The sequence below is a fragment of the Megascapheus bottae genome, chromosome 6 (assembly GCF_031878675.1).
Source record: "Megascapheus bottae isolate mThoBot1 chromosome 6, mThoBot2.hap1, whole genome shotgun sequence".
Lineage (NCBI taxonomy): Eukaryota > Metazoa > Chordata > Mammalia > Rodentia > Geomyidae > Megascapheus > Megascapheus bottae.
Window position 1 is genome coordinate 78,413,066 of NC_143514.1, and position 19,349 is coordinate 78,432,414.

The window sequence follows — 19,349 nt, forward strand, 5'->3', positions numbered from 1 at the left end:
TCTTACTCAGACTAAGATTTCTGAATTGGTAATTATGCCCTCCCACTCCTTTTTATGATTTCCTTCCAGCTATAAGAGACAGCTGGAGATGGGGTTCAACAGTGCATTGCAAGCCTAGCATGCATTAAGCCCCGGGTTCAATCCCAGCATCACTATAAAAAGGAAAGAACAGAGGAAAGGGAGAGGGAGACCGACAGAGAGAGGGAAGGAAAAGACAAGATATCAAAGTGAATTTTAACTTAACAGCTGAATTCAAAAAACACACACAGCCAGGCATGGTGGCTCATGCCTGTAATCTTAGCCACTCAAGAGTCTGATATCTGAGGATCCCAGTTCAAAGCCAGCCCAGGCATGAAAGGCCATGAAACTCATCTCCAATTAACCACTAGAGAACTGGAAGTGGCACTGTGGCTCAAGGGACAGGGCAGTAGCCTTTAGCTGAAGAGCTCAGGGACAGCACCCAGGCCCAGAGTTCAAGCCCCACGACTAACAACAACAAAAAAAGACACATTTCATACTGTTGTACAGAAGAGTAAGACAGTTAACTTAGAGCACAGAAGACAAGACTATGGGCTTTAGGGCTACACAGCCAAGTCCATTTTGTAGTTGTCCCAGTTACCACCTGTGTGAGCACCAGATACCTGAACTAACACTGCTTGTCTCAAGGCCTTTGAAATGAGATAACTGAAGTACCTGCCATAGAACTGCTGTGTGGACTGAGTGAATTAAATCTGTAAGTGCATATCCGATACAGCTTGTTTGTTACTGTTAACTACTAACCATAGTATTTTTTCCCAATAAAAGGCAATTTAAAAAGTAAAGGTTTTTGTTTTTCCCATCACCCATTTTCACAGTGAAAGGAACTCTCTGGTATCAGCCCAGAACAATGTCTGCAAAAACAATCAGAATAGTTAACTCATTTCCTCCTGTGTTGCTTCTGCTAATTCTGGCCTTTCAGTTTTCCAGTCTGCCAAAACAAAGGACTTCTCAGGAATTTCCTATCTTTCCCCTCAGAACCCCCACTATTTAGATGCACTTGGTTCTTTATGTAGAGATAAAATTTATGTAGAGATATGCTTTGGTTCCTTATGTAGAGATAATTCTCTAAGAATAAAAATCCCAGGAAGGTTAGTGATTTGCAGCTTATATGTGCTAAATAACAAAAACAAAATTTGCTATTCCTTATTCCTACCACATTTTGCAAAGGACATTCATCTTAAACAATACAACTAAGGAAAGCTTTTAACCTTTTATAATACACATACCTTCACAGACCAAAAATGAGATCTATGAATGCCTACTTTTCCTAACACAAGACAGTAACTGCCTCCAGACTTTACTAATTCCCGCAACCATGTCACACACATCACAGGAAACTCCCAGAGGCAATCGGCATTTATTATTATAGGAATGAACTTTCAAAAATGATCTCCCAGCCAGGCATGGTGGCACATGCCTGTAATCTTGGCTAGTCAGGAGGCTGAGATCTGAGGATCACAGTTCAAAGCCAGCCCAGGCACTACAAAGCCCACTACAAAGGCCAGGAGACTCTTATCTCCAATTAATCACCAGAAAACTGGAAGTAGAGCTGTGGCTCAAGGAGTAGGGCAGTAGCCTTGAGCTGAAGAGCTCAGGGAAGTACCCAGGCCCAATGTCTCAGCCCCAAAACAAAAATAAATAAATAAAATAAAAATAAAAATTTTAAAATGAAAATGATCTCCTACACTCTCAGAGAAGGAACACAAAGCATATAAAATAATACCAAAATAAACTCCAGGAAATAGTTTTTTTGTTGTTATTTTTGTTTTCATTTTGTCTTATTTATCTGTCTCTGAGAGGTTAAGGGGGCACAGAAATGGAGGGGCAAAGGGTAAACTCTACATCTAGTAGGTGGAGATGGAAGGAAAACACTGGGAAAGAGTGAGGGAAGGGGTAACACTGTCCAAAAACAAACATACTCATTTCCTAGCCCCAGCACTGGCCAAGAAAAGAGAGAAAAAATGTAAATGAAGTTATTTTTAAATATGTAAGGAATAGAAAAAAAAATCAGTTACTCTTATCCCACTAAAATTGGGCATTAGGGGAAAGACCCTGGGCAAAGGAAGATAGGCAAATATTGATGATAAAACAAAAACAAGGGCCAGGAGTTTGGCCTAGTGGTAGAGTGCTTGCCTAGCATGCATGAGGACCCACGTTCGATTCCTTGATATTACATACATAGAAAAAAGCCAGAAATGGTGCTGTGGCTCAAGTGGTTGAGCTGCAGCCTTGAGAAAGCTCAAGGACAATGCCCAGGCACTGAGTTCAAGGCCCAGGACTGGAAAAAAATTTTAAAAAAATAAATAAATAAACCAAAAAACTAACAAATAACATTTAGCAAAGGGCAAGGAACAGAATCCTATCAAAGACAAAGCAAAGGGCCAGAGTTTGGCCTATCACTAGGGTGCTTGCCTAACATGCACAAGGACCAGGGTTCAATTCCTTGGTACCACATACATAGAAAAAAGCTGGAAATGGTAGAGCTCTAGCCTTGAGAAAGTCCAAGGACAGTGCTCAGGCCTTGAGTTCAAAGTCCAGGACTAGAAAAAAAAAAAAAAGACAAATGAAAACATCACAATTCACATACATGTCAATTACTCAATAGAATATATATATATATATTCCACACACTTAATGAAAATCAGATATATTTGTTCCTGTTTGTGTCTCAGATTTACGCATGTATCCCAACCTTAAGTGTGACCAGTTATATCATAATCTGCCCTGTTTTCCTTTCTAGGATGTCATTAGACAGTTTAAAAATATTCTAAAGTGGAGAAACTTGGATATATATTATTGGGGGGAAAAAAAGCCATTTGTATGTGCTCAAGACTCCAAAATGTCAAGGCTGCAACCTTTATCTGCCATGTAAAATCATTTCCCTTGAGACCACTACTCAGGTTCTACTTGGTTTTCAGACTTGACACATTCCCTGAAGTATTTTTACACTTCTTTACTTCTGTCTGCAATCAGTTATAACCCCTGTGAAGAGTATTCCAGATTAGTAGCTGTCTAATGCAGCGAACACATGTGGCTATAGCATATTCATTTCATTTTTCAGTATGTCCAAAATGAATGCACTCTACCAATCTAAGCCCATTTTTGTCTTTTGTTTGTTTGGTTTTTGTTTTTTTTTGTTTTTTGTTTTTTTTGCCAGTCCTGGGGCTTGAACTCAGGGCCTCAGCACTATCCTCGGGCTTTTTCAAGGCTGGCACTCTACCATGAGTCACAGCACCACTTCCAGCTTTTTCTATGTATGTGGTACTGAGGAATCAAATCCAGGTTTTCGTGTATGCTAGGCAAGCACTCTACCACTAGGTCAAACTCCTGACCCCTTTTCTTTTGGTCGGTCATGGGGCTTGAACTCTGAGCCTGGGTACTGTCCCTGAGTTCTTTAGCTCAAGAATACTGCCCTACCCCTTGAGCCACAGTGCCACTTCCCATTTCCTTATGATTAATTGGAGATAAGAGTCTCATGGACATTAGTGTTCAGGCTGGCTTTGAATCCCAATCCTCAGATTTCAGCCTCCTGAATAGCAAGGATTACAGGCGTGAGCTACTGAACCCAGCTTTGTTTTGTTTTATTTTGTTTTTGCTTTCCAAGCCCTTTTTTGGGGTCAGCCACTGGGCCTGGATGCTGTCCCTAAGCTCTTCAGCTTAAGGCGAGCACAACTTCTGGGTTTATTGGTACTTATTTGGAGATAAGAGTCTCACGGACCTTAATGCCCAGGCTGGCTTTGAACTGTGATCCTCAGATCTCAGCCTCTTGAGTAGCTAGGATTACAGGCGTGAGCCACATGCCTGGCTTGGGAAGGTAAGTTTTAAGACCATCTTGGCAAACTCAAGTGCTATTTAAAATTGAGGAAGACAATCAATCTTGGGATCTTAATTGTTATGCAGCACTTCAGAATTTATTTTACAAAATCACTATGTACACCTTTACTGTCATTAAGGTATCAATTTACTAAGCATGTTAACACTAGCTAAATTTGTTGTCATTCAGGAATTCTCAACTGCAAAGAGTAAGCATGACTCCAAATTTAAGCACACAGCAGAACATCTCAGAGGGAACAAATTCAAAGGACTGGCAATGTTCAAAGCCTTAATGTGCAGGTATTCACTTACTCTGATGGCATCAAGCAGAGAAGGGAAGTAGGGAAGAGGAAGCTGAGCTAGGTAATAAGGGAGGAGAGGGAGATAAGATACAGGTAAACAGCAAGTACTCACTGGTAGAGTTGCCTTGCATCTGAATGATGCACTTGGACTCCTTGCTGGTCTCTCTAGAATTGAAGGGCCTCACCCGGACAGCCACCTTCACTGAGGCGCCCGACATTCTGATGGCTTTGTAATTTATACGCAGTCCCGAAAAGAAGAATTAAATGTTCTTTTGAAGTTATATTCTTTTCCTTAAAAAAAAAAAAAGTCCATATAAGGTAATCAGAATTAGAAAAAATACAAAGCAATACAAGCAACTTTAAGCACAAAGAGCTACTATTAACTCTGCTATTTCCACTTATAAAACCCTCATCCCTCTTTCCCTTGTAAAGCATTTATTCTATTTTTCTTTTCTTTCTTTTTTTTTTTTTTCCAATCGTGGAGCTTGAACTCAGAGCCTGGGCACTATCCTTGAATACTTTTTGCTTAAGGCTAGTGCTCTGCCACTTGAGCCATGACACCACTTCCGGCTTTTTCTGTATATAGTACTGAGGAGCTGAATCCAGGGCTTCATGGATACTAGGAAAGCATTCTACCACTAGACTATGTGCCCTGCCCGTGAAGCACCTATTCTAAATAGCACATAATCAAATATTAAAGGTGAAAATGACTTGTTTTGTTTTGTTTTTTGCACTGGGCGCTAGTGGCTCAAGCCTGTAATCCTAGCTACTCAGGAGGCTGAGATTTAAGGGTCGCAGTTTAAAGCCAGCCTGGGCACACAAATCCAAGAAACTCTTATCTCCAATTGAACACTAGAAAACAGAAAGTGGTGCTGTGGCATTAGCCTTGAGCTGAAGATATCAGGGACAATGTCCAGGCCCAAAGTTCAAGTTCTACAACTGACAGAAAAAAAAAAAAAAGATTTTTGTTGGTCATAAAGGCTTGAACTTCAAGGCTGTGTGCTGTCCCTTAGCTTTTTTCATTGAAAGGCTAGTGCTCTGCCACTTTGAGTCATGGCACCACTTCTGGTTTTCTGGTGGTTAATTGGAGATAAGAGTCTCATGGCCTTTCTTGCCTAAACTGGCTTTGAACCTCAATCCTCAGACCTCAGTCTCCTGTGTAGCTAAGGTTACAGACATAAGCCACCCTTGCCAGTGAAAATATCTTGGTTTTTTTTTTATTTTTCCTCATAGAACTTGAACTCAGGCCCTGGTTGCTATCCCTGAGCTCTTCAGCTTAAAGCTACAACCCTACCTACTCCTGGAGCTATAGCGCCACTTCCTGTTTTCTGGAAATTAATTGGAGATAAGAATCTCACAGACTTTAGTGCCCAGCACTGGTGCCTCACACCTTTAATCCTAGCTACTCAGGAAGTTGAGATCTGAGGATGTCTATGAGACATTTTTTTTTTACATTTTTAAATTCTTTTTTATCTTTAGTTGTACAAAGGAAATGTCATTTAACAAATCAGTTTATGGATATAAAATATCCTGATCAATGTCATCCATTTCAACATTTTAGCCATCCCTTCCCTTACTCTTCTTTTTTTTTTTTAACTGTATTTTATTGTTGGGGTAATATATAGAGGGGTTACAGTTCTATGAGACTTTTATCTCAAACTACCAAAACAGTTGGAAATGGCGCTATGGCTCAAGTGGTGAGTGCTTGAGCAAAAAGAAGTTCAAGGAGAGCACCCAGGCCCTAAGTTCCATCCACAAGACCAGAGCAACAACAAAAAAAACTGGTGCCACAGGAAAAATGTGAATATTTCAAAAGAACAGTTTCCCTCCATACAGAACAAAATCAATACTATTCTTCAATGGGAGAAATAAAAAACCCATGTGAATAATTTCCACAAAAAACACGTCTTCCTAGTCAGGAAGAAATCAACACTCTATTCCCTACAAAACATTTCCAAGGGACTAGCTAAAGCGTGTTTGCCTAACATGCACAAAGACCTGGGTTCGATTCCTCAGTACTACATAGAAAGAAGGGGGGAAAAAAGCCACAAGTGGTACTGTGGCTCAAGTGGTAGAGCTCTAGCCTTGAGAAAGCCCAAGGACAGTGCTCAGGCCCTGAGTTCAAGCCCCAGGACCGGGGAAAAAAAAAAAAGGAACAACAACAACAAATCATTTCCCACCAAACAACAGAAAAAGCTTACAGAAAAGTATTCAGCAAGTTGGGTGAGGTGAGGTGGCTCACACCTGTAATCCTAGCTACTCAGGACACTGAGATCTGAGGATCACGGTTCAAAGCCAGCCCAGGCACTAAAGACTGTGAGACTCTTATCTCCAATAATCGCTGGAAAATGGGAAATGGGGCTGTGGTTTAAGGAGTAGGGTTGTAGCCTTGAGCTGAAGAGCTCAGAGACAACATCCAGGCCAGAGTTCCAGCCCCATGACCCCCCCCCCAAAAAAAGTATTCAGGTGTCCAATTATCAACAAAACAAAAGAATTTAAATGTAATCATTTTTCCACATAATTAACATTACAAATCTTCATTGGAAAAACACTGTCATAGCTTTGGAGGGAAATACCACATACCACCCCCAAAGTCACTCCATCTCATTATCCAATTTTTAAATGTCATCACTCTGTGAAGTTACTGCCTTTTTTTTTTTTTTTAGCCACTCCTGGGGATGGAACTCAGGGACTGACCACTCTCTATGGGCTTTCTCAAGGCTAGAGTGCTACCAGTTGAGTCACAGCACCACTTCCAGCTTTTTTCTATGTATGTGGTACCGAGGAATTGAACCCAGGTCTTCATGCATGCTAGGCAAGCTCTCTACCACTAGGCCAAACTCCCGGTCCAAGTTACTGCTTTTGGGACATCTTCGGTCCATCTCACACCAGTTCAGACTCCTAAGAGAGATCTTATCTGTGTGCTAGCATTTAGGACAGTACCTGGTATAAAAACTCAGTGTTTGTTCAAGGAGCTAGTGAATTCTATTTTCCAGTTATGACAATCATCTGTTTAAATTACTTTATTTGCTGATTTTTTGTTTCAAGTGATTAAATTTTAAAAAAAGTTTTTTTGGTTGGTCATAGGGCTTGAACCAGATCTGGGCCTGGGCAATGGCCCTAAGCTCTTCTGCTCAAGGCTAGCACTCTACCACTTTGACCCACAGTTCCACTTTCATTTTTCTGGTTGGAGATAAGAGTCTGAGGGACTTTCCTTCAGATCTCAGCCTCCTGAGATCTAGGATTACAGCCATGAGCTTCTAGCCTAGAATTAATCTTTTTATTTACGTGTGTGTGTGTGTGTGTGTGTGTGTGTGTGTGTGTGTGTGTGTGTGTGTGTGTGTGTCTTGCAGCTTTAACTCTGGGCCTAGGTGCTGTCCCTAAGCTCTTCAACTCAGTTACTGATCTACCCCTGGGCCTGGGTGTTGCATTGTCCCTGAACTCTTCAGCTCAATGCTACCATCCTACCCCTAGAGCCACAGCCCCTCTTCACTTCCCATTTTCTAGTAGTTAATTGGCGATTGGAGTCTCACATTCATTAGTGCCCGGATTGGCTTAGAACAGCAATCCTCAGATCTCAGCCTCCTGAGGCATGAGCCACTATGCCCAGCTTGCATTAATCTTTTTATATGTACTTTTTTGGTGTTTCACATTAAATGGATAGTTATTTATTTAAACATATCAAACATTTTTTGTGGTCACATTCACCAAATGAAAACTTAAAGGGTTCACTCTCCCAATCAATGTTGTATATCTTAATGTCAAAAAAGAATGAAGTATTTTGCCAGGTACTAGTGGCTCATGCTTATTATAATCCTAGTACTTAGAAAACTGAGGTCTGAGCATTGCGATTTGAAGGCAGCCCCGGAAGGAAAGTTTATGAGACTTTTTTTTTTTTTTTTAACCAGACTTGGGCTTGAGCTCAGGGCCTGAGCACTGTCCTTGGACTTTCTCAAGGCTAGAGCTCTACTACTTGAGCCTCAGCACCACTTCCGGCTTTTTCTAAGTATGTGGTACCAAGGAATCGAACCCAGGTCTTTGTGCATGCTAGGCAAGCACTCTACCACTAGGCCAAACTCCCAGCCCCAGTTTATGAGACTTTTATCTTCAATTAACCACCAGAAAACCAGAAATGACCTTGTGGTTCAAAGTGGTAAAGAGTTAGGGGACAGAACCCAGGCCCTAATTCAAGCCACATGACTAACAACAACAAAAAAAAGGATACAGAAAAAGAAAAAGCAAGATATGAAAAACACCACTGGCTGAGGATGTAACATCAGTAGAATATGTGTAGAACATCAGTCTACATAACTAACATGCCCAGGCCTTAGGTCTGATCCTCAGCAATGCAAATGGGTGGGGAGGGGGAGATGGCAGGAAAATATCTGGGTAGCAGCACAGACCTGTAACTCGGGAAGCTGTGACTGAAGGATCCAGAGTTAGAGTCAAAGTCTGGTGCTAGTGGTTCACACATGTACTCCTAGCTACTTGAGTTGCTGAGACTGAGTGGACTGGGATTCAAGCCCAGACAGTGTAGGAATCTTCTTTTCAATGGAGATTTGAACACAGTAATACTCTGTTATCCAAGCTAAGACTAGAAGCCTAACAAAGATAGACCACACTCAGACATACTCCAATGTAATAAAAACCAATCTCAAAACAACCAGAAGAAAACAGTAAGTGTGCCTATTTAGCAAGTATAAGGCCCACAGTTCAAACCTCAGTACAAGAAGGAGGAGGAGGAGGAGGAGGAGGAGGAGGAGGAGGAGGAGGAGGAGGAGGGGAGAGGAAGAAGAAGAAGGAGAAGAAGAAGGAGGAAGAGAAGGAGGTAGAGGAGGTGGAGGAGAAGAGGGAGAAGAGGAAGAGGAGGAAGAGGAAGAAGAGGAAGAAGAAGGAGGAGAAGGAAGAGGAGAAGAAGGAGAAGAGAGCAGGAGCAGCAGCAGCAGCAGCAGCAAGGCCAATCAGGCAACATATTAAGACCTTGTTAAATAAAAAAAAAAAAATTTAAAAAAAGCTCTGGTGATGTAACACAGTGGTTCTGGGTTCAATCCTCAGTATTACAAAATCAAACTAAAAGCCAGGCACAGTAGCTCATGCCTATAATCCTAGCTACTCAGGAGGCTGAGATTTGAGGATCGAGGTTCAAAGCCAGCCAGGGTACTAAAGTGCATGAGACTCTTTATTTCCAATTAACTACTAGAAAACCAAAAGTAGTGCTGTGGCTCCAGGGGTAGGTAGGATGGTAACTTTGAGTTGAAGAGCTCAGGGACAGGGCGCAGGCCCAGAGTTCAAGCCCCAGGATGAGGGGAGGGGGGGGAGGGAGGGGGACCCAAAAAACCCAAAACCACCAAAATCCATCATACTGTTCCTTCCCCTCCCCCACCCATCTCCTTTCAGAGTCATCATCTCAACTTTTACCACTTCCGTGTGGTCCAGGATGCCCTGGAACTCTTAATCCTCCTGCCTCAGCCTTTCAAGGACTGAGATTATAGACATGTTACCAGTCTGCCTGGATCTAACATTCCTGCTTCTATCATCATTCTCTCATCATTCTCCCAAGTTTCAACATGTAAGTCTCAGAATCTCATCTTGTTTCCTTATCTTTGAATCCATGTATTAATGTTATTCATGAAAAACCATAGGAAAACTGTCCAGACATGAATGTGTATTTTCTGTCCCTTCCTCTCCCTTATTTTAAATCCATGTCCTTACAACCACATGCCTAGAATACTTGTGATGAATGAACTATTCTTTGAGCTTTCAATTTCTGATCCATTAGTTCAAGAGGGTTGCACAAAACAGAATGGGTGGGGGTGGGGTTCCCTTGAAAATCAAATGACTCATCCTATTAAGAATTCAACAGTTTTTAGATAGGCCCAGTATAAGTTTTTAGGTTGGCTTGGGGGGAGGGGGAGAGGCTTGTTTTTTCTTCATTTTTCAAAGATTGTGTTGCAGACCCCAACTCCCAAACTACAGCTTACCCAGGCATCAACGGCACCTGTTCTTCCATACTTCCTCACTACTTCCCCTTCTGTTTTCTTCCCATGATACTGTTCAACTCCAAGCATGCCACTTCCCAAATGCTTTAACCCAAGCATTGCAGAACCAGTGTGACTTCTCCAGGGCTTGCAGTTTCAAATAGATTGTGAGATCACCATGTCACTTTTCGGCTGTAATCTGTCATGTATGGTTCTTCAATAATCTCTCAAAGTGAAAATCCTATTCCTTCAAATATCTCTGAGCTTGGACCCCATGGGGGAAAAAAAGCAGCTCATTTTGGGCTGTAGTGCATGACTCCAGGGGCAGAGCACCTGCCTAGCACCCACAAGGCCTTGAGTTCAAACTCAAGTAATGACTGACCCACAGAGAAGAGAGACAAGAGGAATGAGAAAGGGGGAAAGGAATGAGGAGGGGGAGGGAGGATAAATGAATTTGAAATACATGACATTGTGTTCATGATGATACTTTAGAAAATCTCATGTCTAGGGCTAAAGATATAGTTCAGTGACAAAACACTTGCCTTCCATGCATGAGGTACCCCTACACACACACACACACACACACACACACACACACACACACACACACAATCCTCAATAGTCTAAAAAGAACTCACTACTACAAAAACTCATTTTCACAAATGAGTTAATATTTTATAGTCTATAACTATGGAAAGAGTGACTTTGCTACTTTCCTACTACTCTAAAGAATACCTTTTTGATGGCACTGTAACTCACGCCTGTAATCCTAGCAACTCAGTAGGCGGAGGATGGAAGTTCAAAGCCAGTCCGGGCACTAAAGACACTGAGATGCTTGTCTCCAATTAACCACTAGAAAAACGAGATGGTACTGTGGCTCAAGGGGTAGGGTGATAGCCTTAAGCTGAAGAGCAGGGACAAAGCCCAGGCCCAGAGTTAAAGCCCCACAACAACAATAATAAAGCTTTTTTACTTTTTTTTTTAACCAGTCCTGGGGCTTCAACCCAGGGCCTGGGCATTGTCTTTTAGTTTTCTCAAAGCTAGCTGTACCACTTGAGCCACAGCACCACTTCCAGCTTTTTCTGGGTATAGCATTGAGGAATTAAAACAAGGGCTTTGTACATGCTAGGCAAGCACTCTACCACTGGGCCATACTCATAGCCCCCCCCCTCTTTTTTTTGGTGGTCCTGGGGTTTGAACTCTGAGCCTCGGCCTGTCCCTGAGCATTGCAGCTCAAGTCTACTGCCCTACCCCTTGAGCCACAGTGCCACCTCTGGTTTTCTAGTGGTTAACTGGAGATAAGAGTATCATGGACTTTAGTTCCCTGGCTGGCTTTGAATCAAGATCCTCAGATCTCAGCCTCCTGAGTAGCTAGGATTACAGGCATGATCCATGCCCAGCTCCCAGCCCCTTTCTGGTCCTGGGACTTGAACTCAGGGCCTGAGTGGTATTCCTGATATTTTATTCTCAAGGCTAGCACTATACCACTTGAGCTATAGCTCCATTACCTACTTTTTTGATGTTTAATTGGAGATAAGAGTCTCACTGACTTTCTTGCTCAGGCTTATCTTTAAACTATGATCCTCAGGTCTCAGCTTAGTACCTAGTGTATGAGTCACTGTAGCCAGGTTCTCTAAACAGTATCTTTAGAACAGATATCCAACTAAAGTGTTCAACTTCAAAACTGTTTCCTCCTAGCAGGGAACTGGTGGCTTATACCTATAATCCGAACTACTCAGAGGCTAAAACTTAGAGGATTATGGTTCCAACAGATCCCAGGAAGAAAGCCCTGTGAAATTCCCTGTCCAATTAACTAGCAAAAAAGATATACTGGAGGCATGGCTCAAACTGAGCATATTCAAGCTTAATTCTGGCACATGCCTACACAAAAACTAGCTGTTCCTTTAGAAAAATCACTTATTTAGCCTGAAATTAAGATGAAAATCTGGTGAGAAAGAATTTCTGAGTATTTTTAAGATGTTGCAAGACAACAGTTCTCAACAATTAACATAAAATATGTTTTTAAATCTTTGAAGATCTAAGAAATGAGGGCAGACAGGAAAGGTAACCAAAAGTACTGAGTCACTTACACAGCCTGGGTTCTAGACTGTTTCTGTTTTCCTTCCTTATGACACACAAGTAGAAGCATTAAGAAAGTGGAATGAAGCAAAAATTCCAGAAGCATTAAAGGGACAATAAGATATTTAGGTTCAATGTATTGAATATTTCTCAATTATTTTTGCTTAACTGCTTAACTTTGACCTTGTAGAACTGTCATTTATTATCAGAGGTAGCATGGATTATTAGGAGTCTAAAGAGAAACTAAACTGATCTTTCAGCAAGAATACTACTAGGGTTTTGTAGGTTTTTTCTTTTGTGTGTGTGTGTGGAGGTGGGCTGTTAGGAATATCAATGTAGGGCTGGGAGTTTGGCCTAGTGGCTAAAGTGCTTGCCTAGCATGCATGAAGACCGGGGTTCGATTCCTCCGTACCACATACATAGAAAAAAAAAAAAAGCTGGAAGTGGTGCTGAGGCTCAAGTGGTCGAGCTGTAGCCTTGAGAAAGCCCAAGGACAGTGCTCGGGCCCTGAGCTCAAGCCCAGGACTGGCAAAAAAAAAAAAAAAAAAAAAGAGAAAGGGGGAAAAATTTTTTTTCAGGGAGAGCATCCAAGGCCTGAGTTGAAGCTCTAAGACCAGCATGCACAAAATCAATTACTGGGACTGGGAATGTGGCTTAGTGGTAGAGTGGTTACCTAGCATGCAGGAAATCCTGGGCTTGATTCCTCAGTACCTTGTAAATAGAAAAAGCCAGAAGTGGTACTATGGCTCAAGGGCTAGAGTGCTAGGCTTTGAGCGAAAGAAGCTCAGGGGTAATGCCCAGGCCCTGAGTTCAAGTGCCAGGACAGGCAAAAAAATAAAAATTAAAAACTACTGAGTTTGGGCGCCAGTGACTAGTAATTCACAGCCGTAATCCTAGTTACTCAAGAGGCTGAGGAGCTGAGGCTCAGGGTTGAAAGCCAGCCAAGGCAGGAAAGTCCATGAGACTTGTAAAGCTGGAAGTGAACTGTGGCTTAAGTGGTAGATAGCTAGCATTAAGCAAAAGGTCTTAAGTTCAAGCCCTAGTATCAGCACAAGAAAACAAAAACAAAATCCTTTCACTGGTTCCCACAGCAAAACCTGAAAGTTCTAGGGCCTCCATCATAACCTACCCCACTGGTCTCTACACTCCCCGCTCAGCTCATATGCACTTTGTTCACCAACCACAGATTACATACAGGACAGGTCTAGAATCCTGGAAATCCATTCTCCCATCTCAGCCTATTATAAACACCCCTATCTTTCAAAGACAAAGTCAAAAATCATCAGGGAGCAGAAAGCATTGTGACATTTCCTTAATAGTTAGCTTTCTGTGTACAAAACCATACGTTCTTTCTCTTAGCTTCTTAAAACTGCTCTGCTGTAAAGCACACCTGTAATCCCAGCACACAAGAAGCAGAGGCAGGAAGGTTATGAATTTGAAGCCAGCTTGGACTTGGGACTACATAGCTGAGAACTTCAAAAAAAAAAAGTTCAAGTCCCGGTACAATGATAGATATACACAGATAAATAGGTCATAAATTATAAATTTATATTTAAAAAAAAGGCGGAGCTGCGAATATGGTTTAGTGGAAGATAGAGTGCTTGCCTAGCATGCATGAAGCCCTGGGTTTGATACCTCAGAACAACATAAACAGAAAAAGCCAGAAGTGGTGCACTGTGGCTCAAGTGATAAAAGTAGTAGCCTTTAGCAAAAGCAGCTCAGGGACGGTACCCAGGCCCTGAGTTCAAGCCTCAGGATTGGAAAAAAAAAAAAAAGCCAGGTATCAGTACCTCAAGGCTATTATCTGAGCTATTCAGGAGACTGAGATCTGAGGATCACAGTTTGAAGCCAGCCCATGTAGAAAAAAAAGTCTGTGATATCTCCAAAACATAAGAAGGACTGGTATGCCTCATCTGGAAGAGTGCCAACTCTGAGTGCAGAAACTAAGGGCGAGTGTAAGGCACTGACCTGACCCAGTGCTGGCTCAAAAATGGAGGGCGCAGGGTCCTGGAGTTTGGCCTAGGGGTAGAGTGCGCCTAGCATGCACAAAGACCCGGGTTTGATTCCTTGGTACCACACACCTAGAGAAAAGCCAGCAGTGGTGCTGAGGCTCAAGTGGTAGAGCTCTAGCCTTGAGAAAGCCCAAGGACAGTGCTCAGGTTCTGAGCTCAAGCCCAGGACTGGCAAAAAAATTTTTTAATGGAGGGTACAGGATGGCTTAAGTGATACAGCAATCATAAGACCATGATTTCAAAGGTTAGTATCATCAAAAAGTAAAATAAAACCAGACTCAGGGCTGGGAGCCTAGTCTAGTGGTAGAATGCTTGCCTAGCATGCATGAAGCCCTGGGTTCCATTCCTTGGTACCACATACTCAGAAAAGGCCAAAGTGGTGCTGTGGTTCAAGTGGCAGAGTGCTAGCCTTGAGCAAAAAGTATCCAAGGACAGTGCTAAGGCCTTGAGTTCAAGTCCCAGAACTGGCAAAAAAAAAAAAAAAAAAAAAAAACATACCCTACTGACCCCATCATTTTTCTACATACTTCATTTTCACTGTGTGGTCAATTCATTTAATCCTATACACTGATTCAGTGTGTGCTTGTTAAGAGAGTTTTTTAAACCAATAGTCTTTTAAATTAACTATCAGCCCAATTTGCTAAGAATCTATTTTTAACTAATCTTGATAAACACTAGTGGCTCACACCTGTAATGCCAGCTACTCAGGAGAATGAGATCTGAGGAATGTAGTTCAAAGCCAGCCCAGACAGAAGTCCATAAGACTTTTTTTTTTTTTGGCAGGGAGGGGAGGAGGGTGTGGGTCAGTCCTGGGCTTCTGGTACCAGTCCTGAGCTGCTTCTGTTCAAAGCTAGAGCTCTACCACTTGAGCCACAGCACGACTTCCAGCATTTTATGAATAGTTCCTTGGAGATAAGAGGCTCATGGTAGAGTGCTTGCCTAGCATGCACAAAACCCTGGGTTCCATTCTTTGTAACACATTCACAGAAAAAGCTGCAAGTCGTGCTTAGGTTCAAGTGGTAGCGCAAGAGACTTGACAAAAGCCTAAGGACAGTGACCAGGCTCTGAGTTCAAGCTCTAGGGCTGGCAAAAAAAAAAAAAAAAAGTGTCACAGACTTTTTTGCCCTGTCCAGCTCCTAACAGAGATCCTCAGATCTCAGCCTCAGCCTCCTGAGCAGCTAGGATTAACTTCAAAAAGCCAGAAGCAGAGCTGTGGCTCAAGTGGTACAGTGCCATCCTTGAGCATTAAAGCTAAGGGACAGCACCAGACTCTGAGTTCAAGACAAGGAAAGAAGGAAGGAAGGGAGGGAGGGAGGGAGGGAGGAAGGGAGGAAGGGAGGGAGGGAGGGAGGGAGGGAGGGAAGGAAAGAGAAGGAGTGTAAGTTAGTGAAGTAAGAAAAGGAAAGGGAAAGAGGAAGGAAGGAAATTTTCACTGACTTGCATTTTTAAGGAGTTAATTAAAAAATAAGTTTCTATAGTAGAGAATCCCTTTTGAAATGTTATGGAAAATTCCTTCTTATATAACACTTTGGAATTTCTTTGTCTAAAAGATTCTATGGGGACCCAGCAGGTTTTAGGACCCAACATTGTATCATTGATTATGGTCATATATGTAAAATAGCCCCCACATGGCTAAGAATTTGCAGATAAAATATCTCTGTATTCTTGAACTTTGACGCAATGGGTAAAAAACTCAGCCATACTATAAAAGTTCAAAGTGGATCCATGTCAGGAAGACTGTTTTCTGTACTCTAACCGAATGTCAAAATTATCAGATTTTCTGTCTCCAGAGTGGCTGATCAGGTTCAGGCGCCCTAGGTGTATATGTGTGTGTGTCTCCCTCCCTACCTCTCTCCCCTGCCACTTGTATTGATCCTTGGGCTTGAACTTAAGACCTGAGCACTGCCCCTGCTTCCACTCAAGGCTAGCATTCTACCACTTGAACCACAGCCCAATTCCAGCTTTTTGCTGGTAAAATGGAAATAGTCTTACAACCTTTCCTGCCTGGATGGCACCCAGCTTCAAGCTGTCTTTTAATCATTATTAAAAACAACCTGATGAAATTTTTACTTTTCAGACACATGTCCTCCAGACACTCAAGCAATCAAGTATCAGCCGGGAACAGTGACTTTCACCTCTACTCCTAGAATGTGCCAGAAGGTAAGAAGACATACAGGACACATTGGTTTTCCTGAGAAAAAATACAAGCTTGAGCTGTGCATGGTGGCTACCCAGAAGGCTTGAGATCTGAGGATCGAGCTTCAAAGCCAGCCCAGATATTAAAAAGTCCATGCAACTCTTATCTCTATTAACCTCTAGAAAACCAGAAGTAGCCCTGTGGCTCAAGGGGTAGGGTGATGACCTTTGGGTGAAAAGCTCAGGGGCAACGTCCAGGCCCAGGGGTAGGGCAGTAACCTTGAGCTGAAGAGCTCAGGGACAATGGCCAGGCCCAGAGTTCAAGCCCCATGACCAATGACAACAACAACAAAAAAATCAAGTATCATTTTCACAGGTGCACTCTATTATTCCCATAAACTAAGGTGTGTCAAGGAACAGTTGGTACTATGGCTCATGGATGAAACTGTACTAAAGTGACTTGCTTTTTTTTTTCCAATTTCCTTAGGTGAGTCAAATCCAAATTTAGACAGTACTTAATTCCAGCTGGGCACTGGTGGCTCACGCCTTTAATCCTAGCTACTCAGGAGGCTGAGGTCTGAGGATCAAGATTCAAAGCCAGCCTGGGCACTAAGGACCCTGAGACTCTTATCTCCAATTAACCACTAGAATAGGGGAAGTGGGGCTGTGGCTCAAGGGGCAGGATGGTAGCCTTGGGCTGAAGAGTTCAGGGACAGTGCCCAAGCCCAGGGGTAGAGTGGTAACCTTGAGCTAAAGAGCTCAGGGAAAGTACCCAGGGCCAGAGTCCAAGCCATATGATAAAAAAAAAAAAAAAAAAAGCTGGAAGTAGAGCTGTGGCTCAAGTGGTAGAATACTAACCCTGAGCAAAAAAGCTCAGGAATAGTGCCCAGGACCTGAGTTCAAGCCCCAGCACCAGTCAAAAACAAAAACAAAAAAAAACTCCTCCTCTTAGTAAGTTAACCAGTACTAACAATTCTGTGGCTATGTGCTATATATTATTTTTGAGGCTCTTAACACTCAAATTTGAATATTGCACTGATATTATTTGATGATCCAAATAAGTAACAACACTTGTACCTGGAGTTGTTCAGGCTGAAGTTCACAAATAAGACATTTCAATCAAAAGTTAATGTAGGGCCAGGAGTTTGGCCTAGTGGTAAGAGTGCTTGCCTAGTATGCATGAATACCAGGGTTCGATTCCTCAGTACCACATACATAGAAAAAGCTCAAGTGGTAGAGCTCTAGCCTTGAGAAAGTCCAAGGACAGTGCTCAGGCCCTGAGCCCAAGCCTGGCAAAAAAAAAAAAAAAAAAAAAAAAAAAAGGTTAATATAGGGAATATTCTTTCCAAAATCTGCTCCTCAGAGTACCTTTGAAGATGCATGCTTAGGAGATAGTTCATCATGTGAGCAAGAATGCAGGTCAGCCTCTTCTATGATTCACTAAGATAGCCATAGCCCACATGATAAACCAGTTCCCAACTTTAATATGTATGTTTGCTTTACAAGTATGTTTGCAATGCAAGTACTGCAGGCTCTCTTCAGGGTTAATCACGAGTTTTCAGTTGGGACATCAAATTGATCTGCATGCAAGTCACACGCTTCAATCACTTCAGTGATTTTTTTTTTTTTTTGCCAATCCTGGGGCTTGAACTCAGGGCCTAAGCACTGTCCTTGGGCTTTCTACAAGACTAGAACTCCACCACTTGAGACACAACACCACTTCCGACTTTTTTCTATATATGTGGTATAGAGGCATGGAACCCAGGTCTTCGTGCATGCTAGACAAGCATTCTACCACAAGGCCAAACTCCTGGCCCCATTTCAGTGATTTTTTTCACAGAAAAGATTAGTTATACTTTAATACCATACTCGCAAAACTTAGTTTCTTAGTTTGCAAAAATAAAAGATCTTGAAGACCATTTTTTCCTTTGACTTAAAAAATGGGCTGGAAAGGATGCTAAGGGATAGCATAGCAGTTATCAGAAAGAAAGAAAAGAAGGCATCCACAAAGACCTGGGTTCGATTCCTTGGTACCACATACATAGAGGAAAAAAAGCCAGAAGTGGCTGCCGTAGCTCAAGTGGTAGCCTTGAGAAAGCCCCAGGGCTGGTTAAAAAAAAAAATTCTCTTAACAATTCATTGAGCTTTCTTTTACTAGTATAGTATAAAATTGCATAATTTATCTTTTCCTTTCTACTTTGACTACCAAGTGTTACAAAAACTAAATTTCGGAAGTGGAGCTGTGGCTCAAATTGGTAGAGTGCTACCCTTACACGAAAGAGCTCAAGGGCAGTGCTCAGTCCCAGACTCCAAGGCCCCAGACAGACAGACAGACAGACACACACACACACACACACACACATACACACACGAGGGCATTTTTCTTCTTTCAGTCTTTATTTCTATTTATTTATTTTTACCAGTCATAGGGCTTAAACTCATGGCCTGGGATCTATCATTTAGAATTTGTGCTCAAGGCTAACATTCTACCACTTGAGCCACAACATCACTTCTGGTTTTCTGGTGATTAATTGGAGGTGAGTATCACTGATTAGGCTGGGCTATCTAGGCTGGCTTTGAACCAAAATCTTCAGATCTCTTACAGGCATGAGCCACCAGATCAGTCTCTCCCCGCCCCCCCCCCCCCACCCAGTCCTGGGGCTTGAACTCGGTGCCTGGACACTGGGCTTCTTTTGCTCAAAAATAGCGTTCTAGGGGCCGGGAGTTTGGTCTAGTGGTAGGGTGCTTGCCTATCAGGCACAAAAAGACTCAGGTTTGATTCCTCAGTACCACATGCATAGAAAAAGCTGGAAGTGGTACAGCTCAAGTGGTAGAGCTTTAGCCTACAGCACTCAGGCCCTGAGTTCAAGTCCCAGGACTGGCAAAAAAAATGCGCTCTACCACTTGAGCCACACTGCCACTTCCAGCACTGAACCTAGAGCTTCATGCATGCTAGGCAAGCACTCTGCCACTAAGCCATGCTCCCAGCC

The 19,349-nt window shown here is 42.5% G+C and overlaps 1 protein-coding gene across 9 annotated transcripts in view; it reads right to left on the bottom strand.

Annotated features, from left to right (window-relative positions):
- Kif1b (kinesin family member 1B) overlaps positions 1 to 19,349 on the bottom strand; it is a 142,956-nt gene that overhangs the window by 118,038 nt on the left and 5,569 nt on the right. For all 9 annotated transcript variants that reach the window (XM_090335854.1, XM_090335850.1, XM_090335852.1 and 6 more), the window contains exon 2: positions 4,267 to 4,445. In XM_090335854.1, the coding sequence (XP_090191980.1) occupies positions 4,267 to 4,372 (106 nt within the window). In that variant the 5' untranslated portion in view covers positions 4,373 to 4,445. The remainder of the gene's footprint in view (positions 1 to 4,266; positions 4,446 to 19,349) is intronic.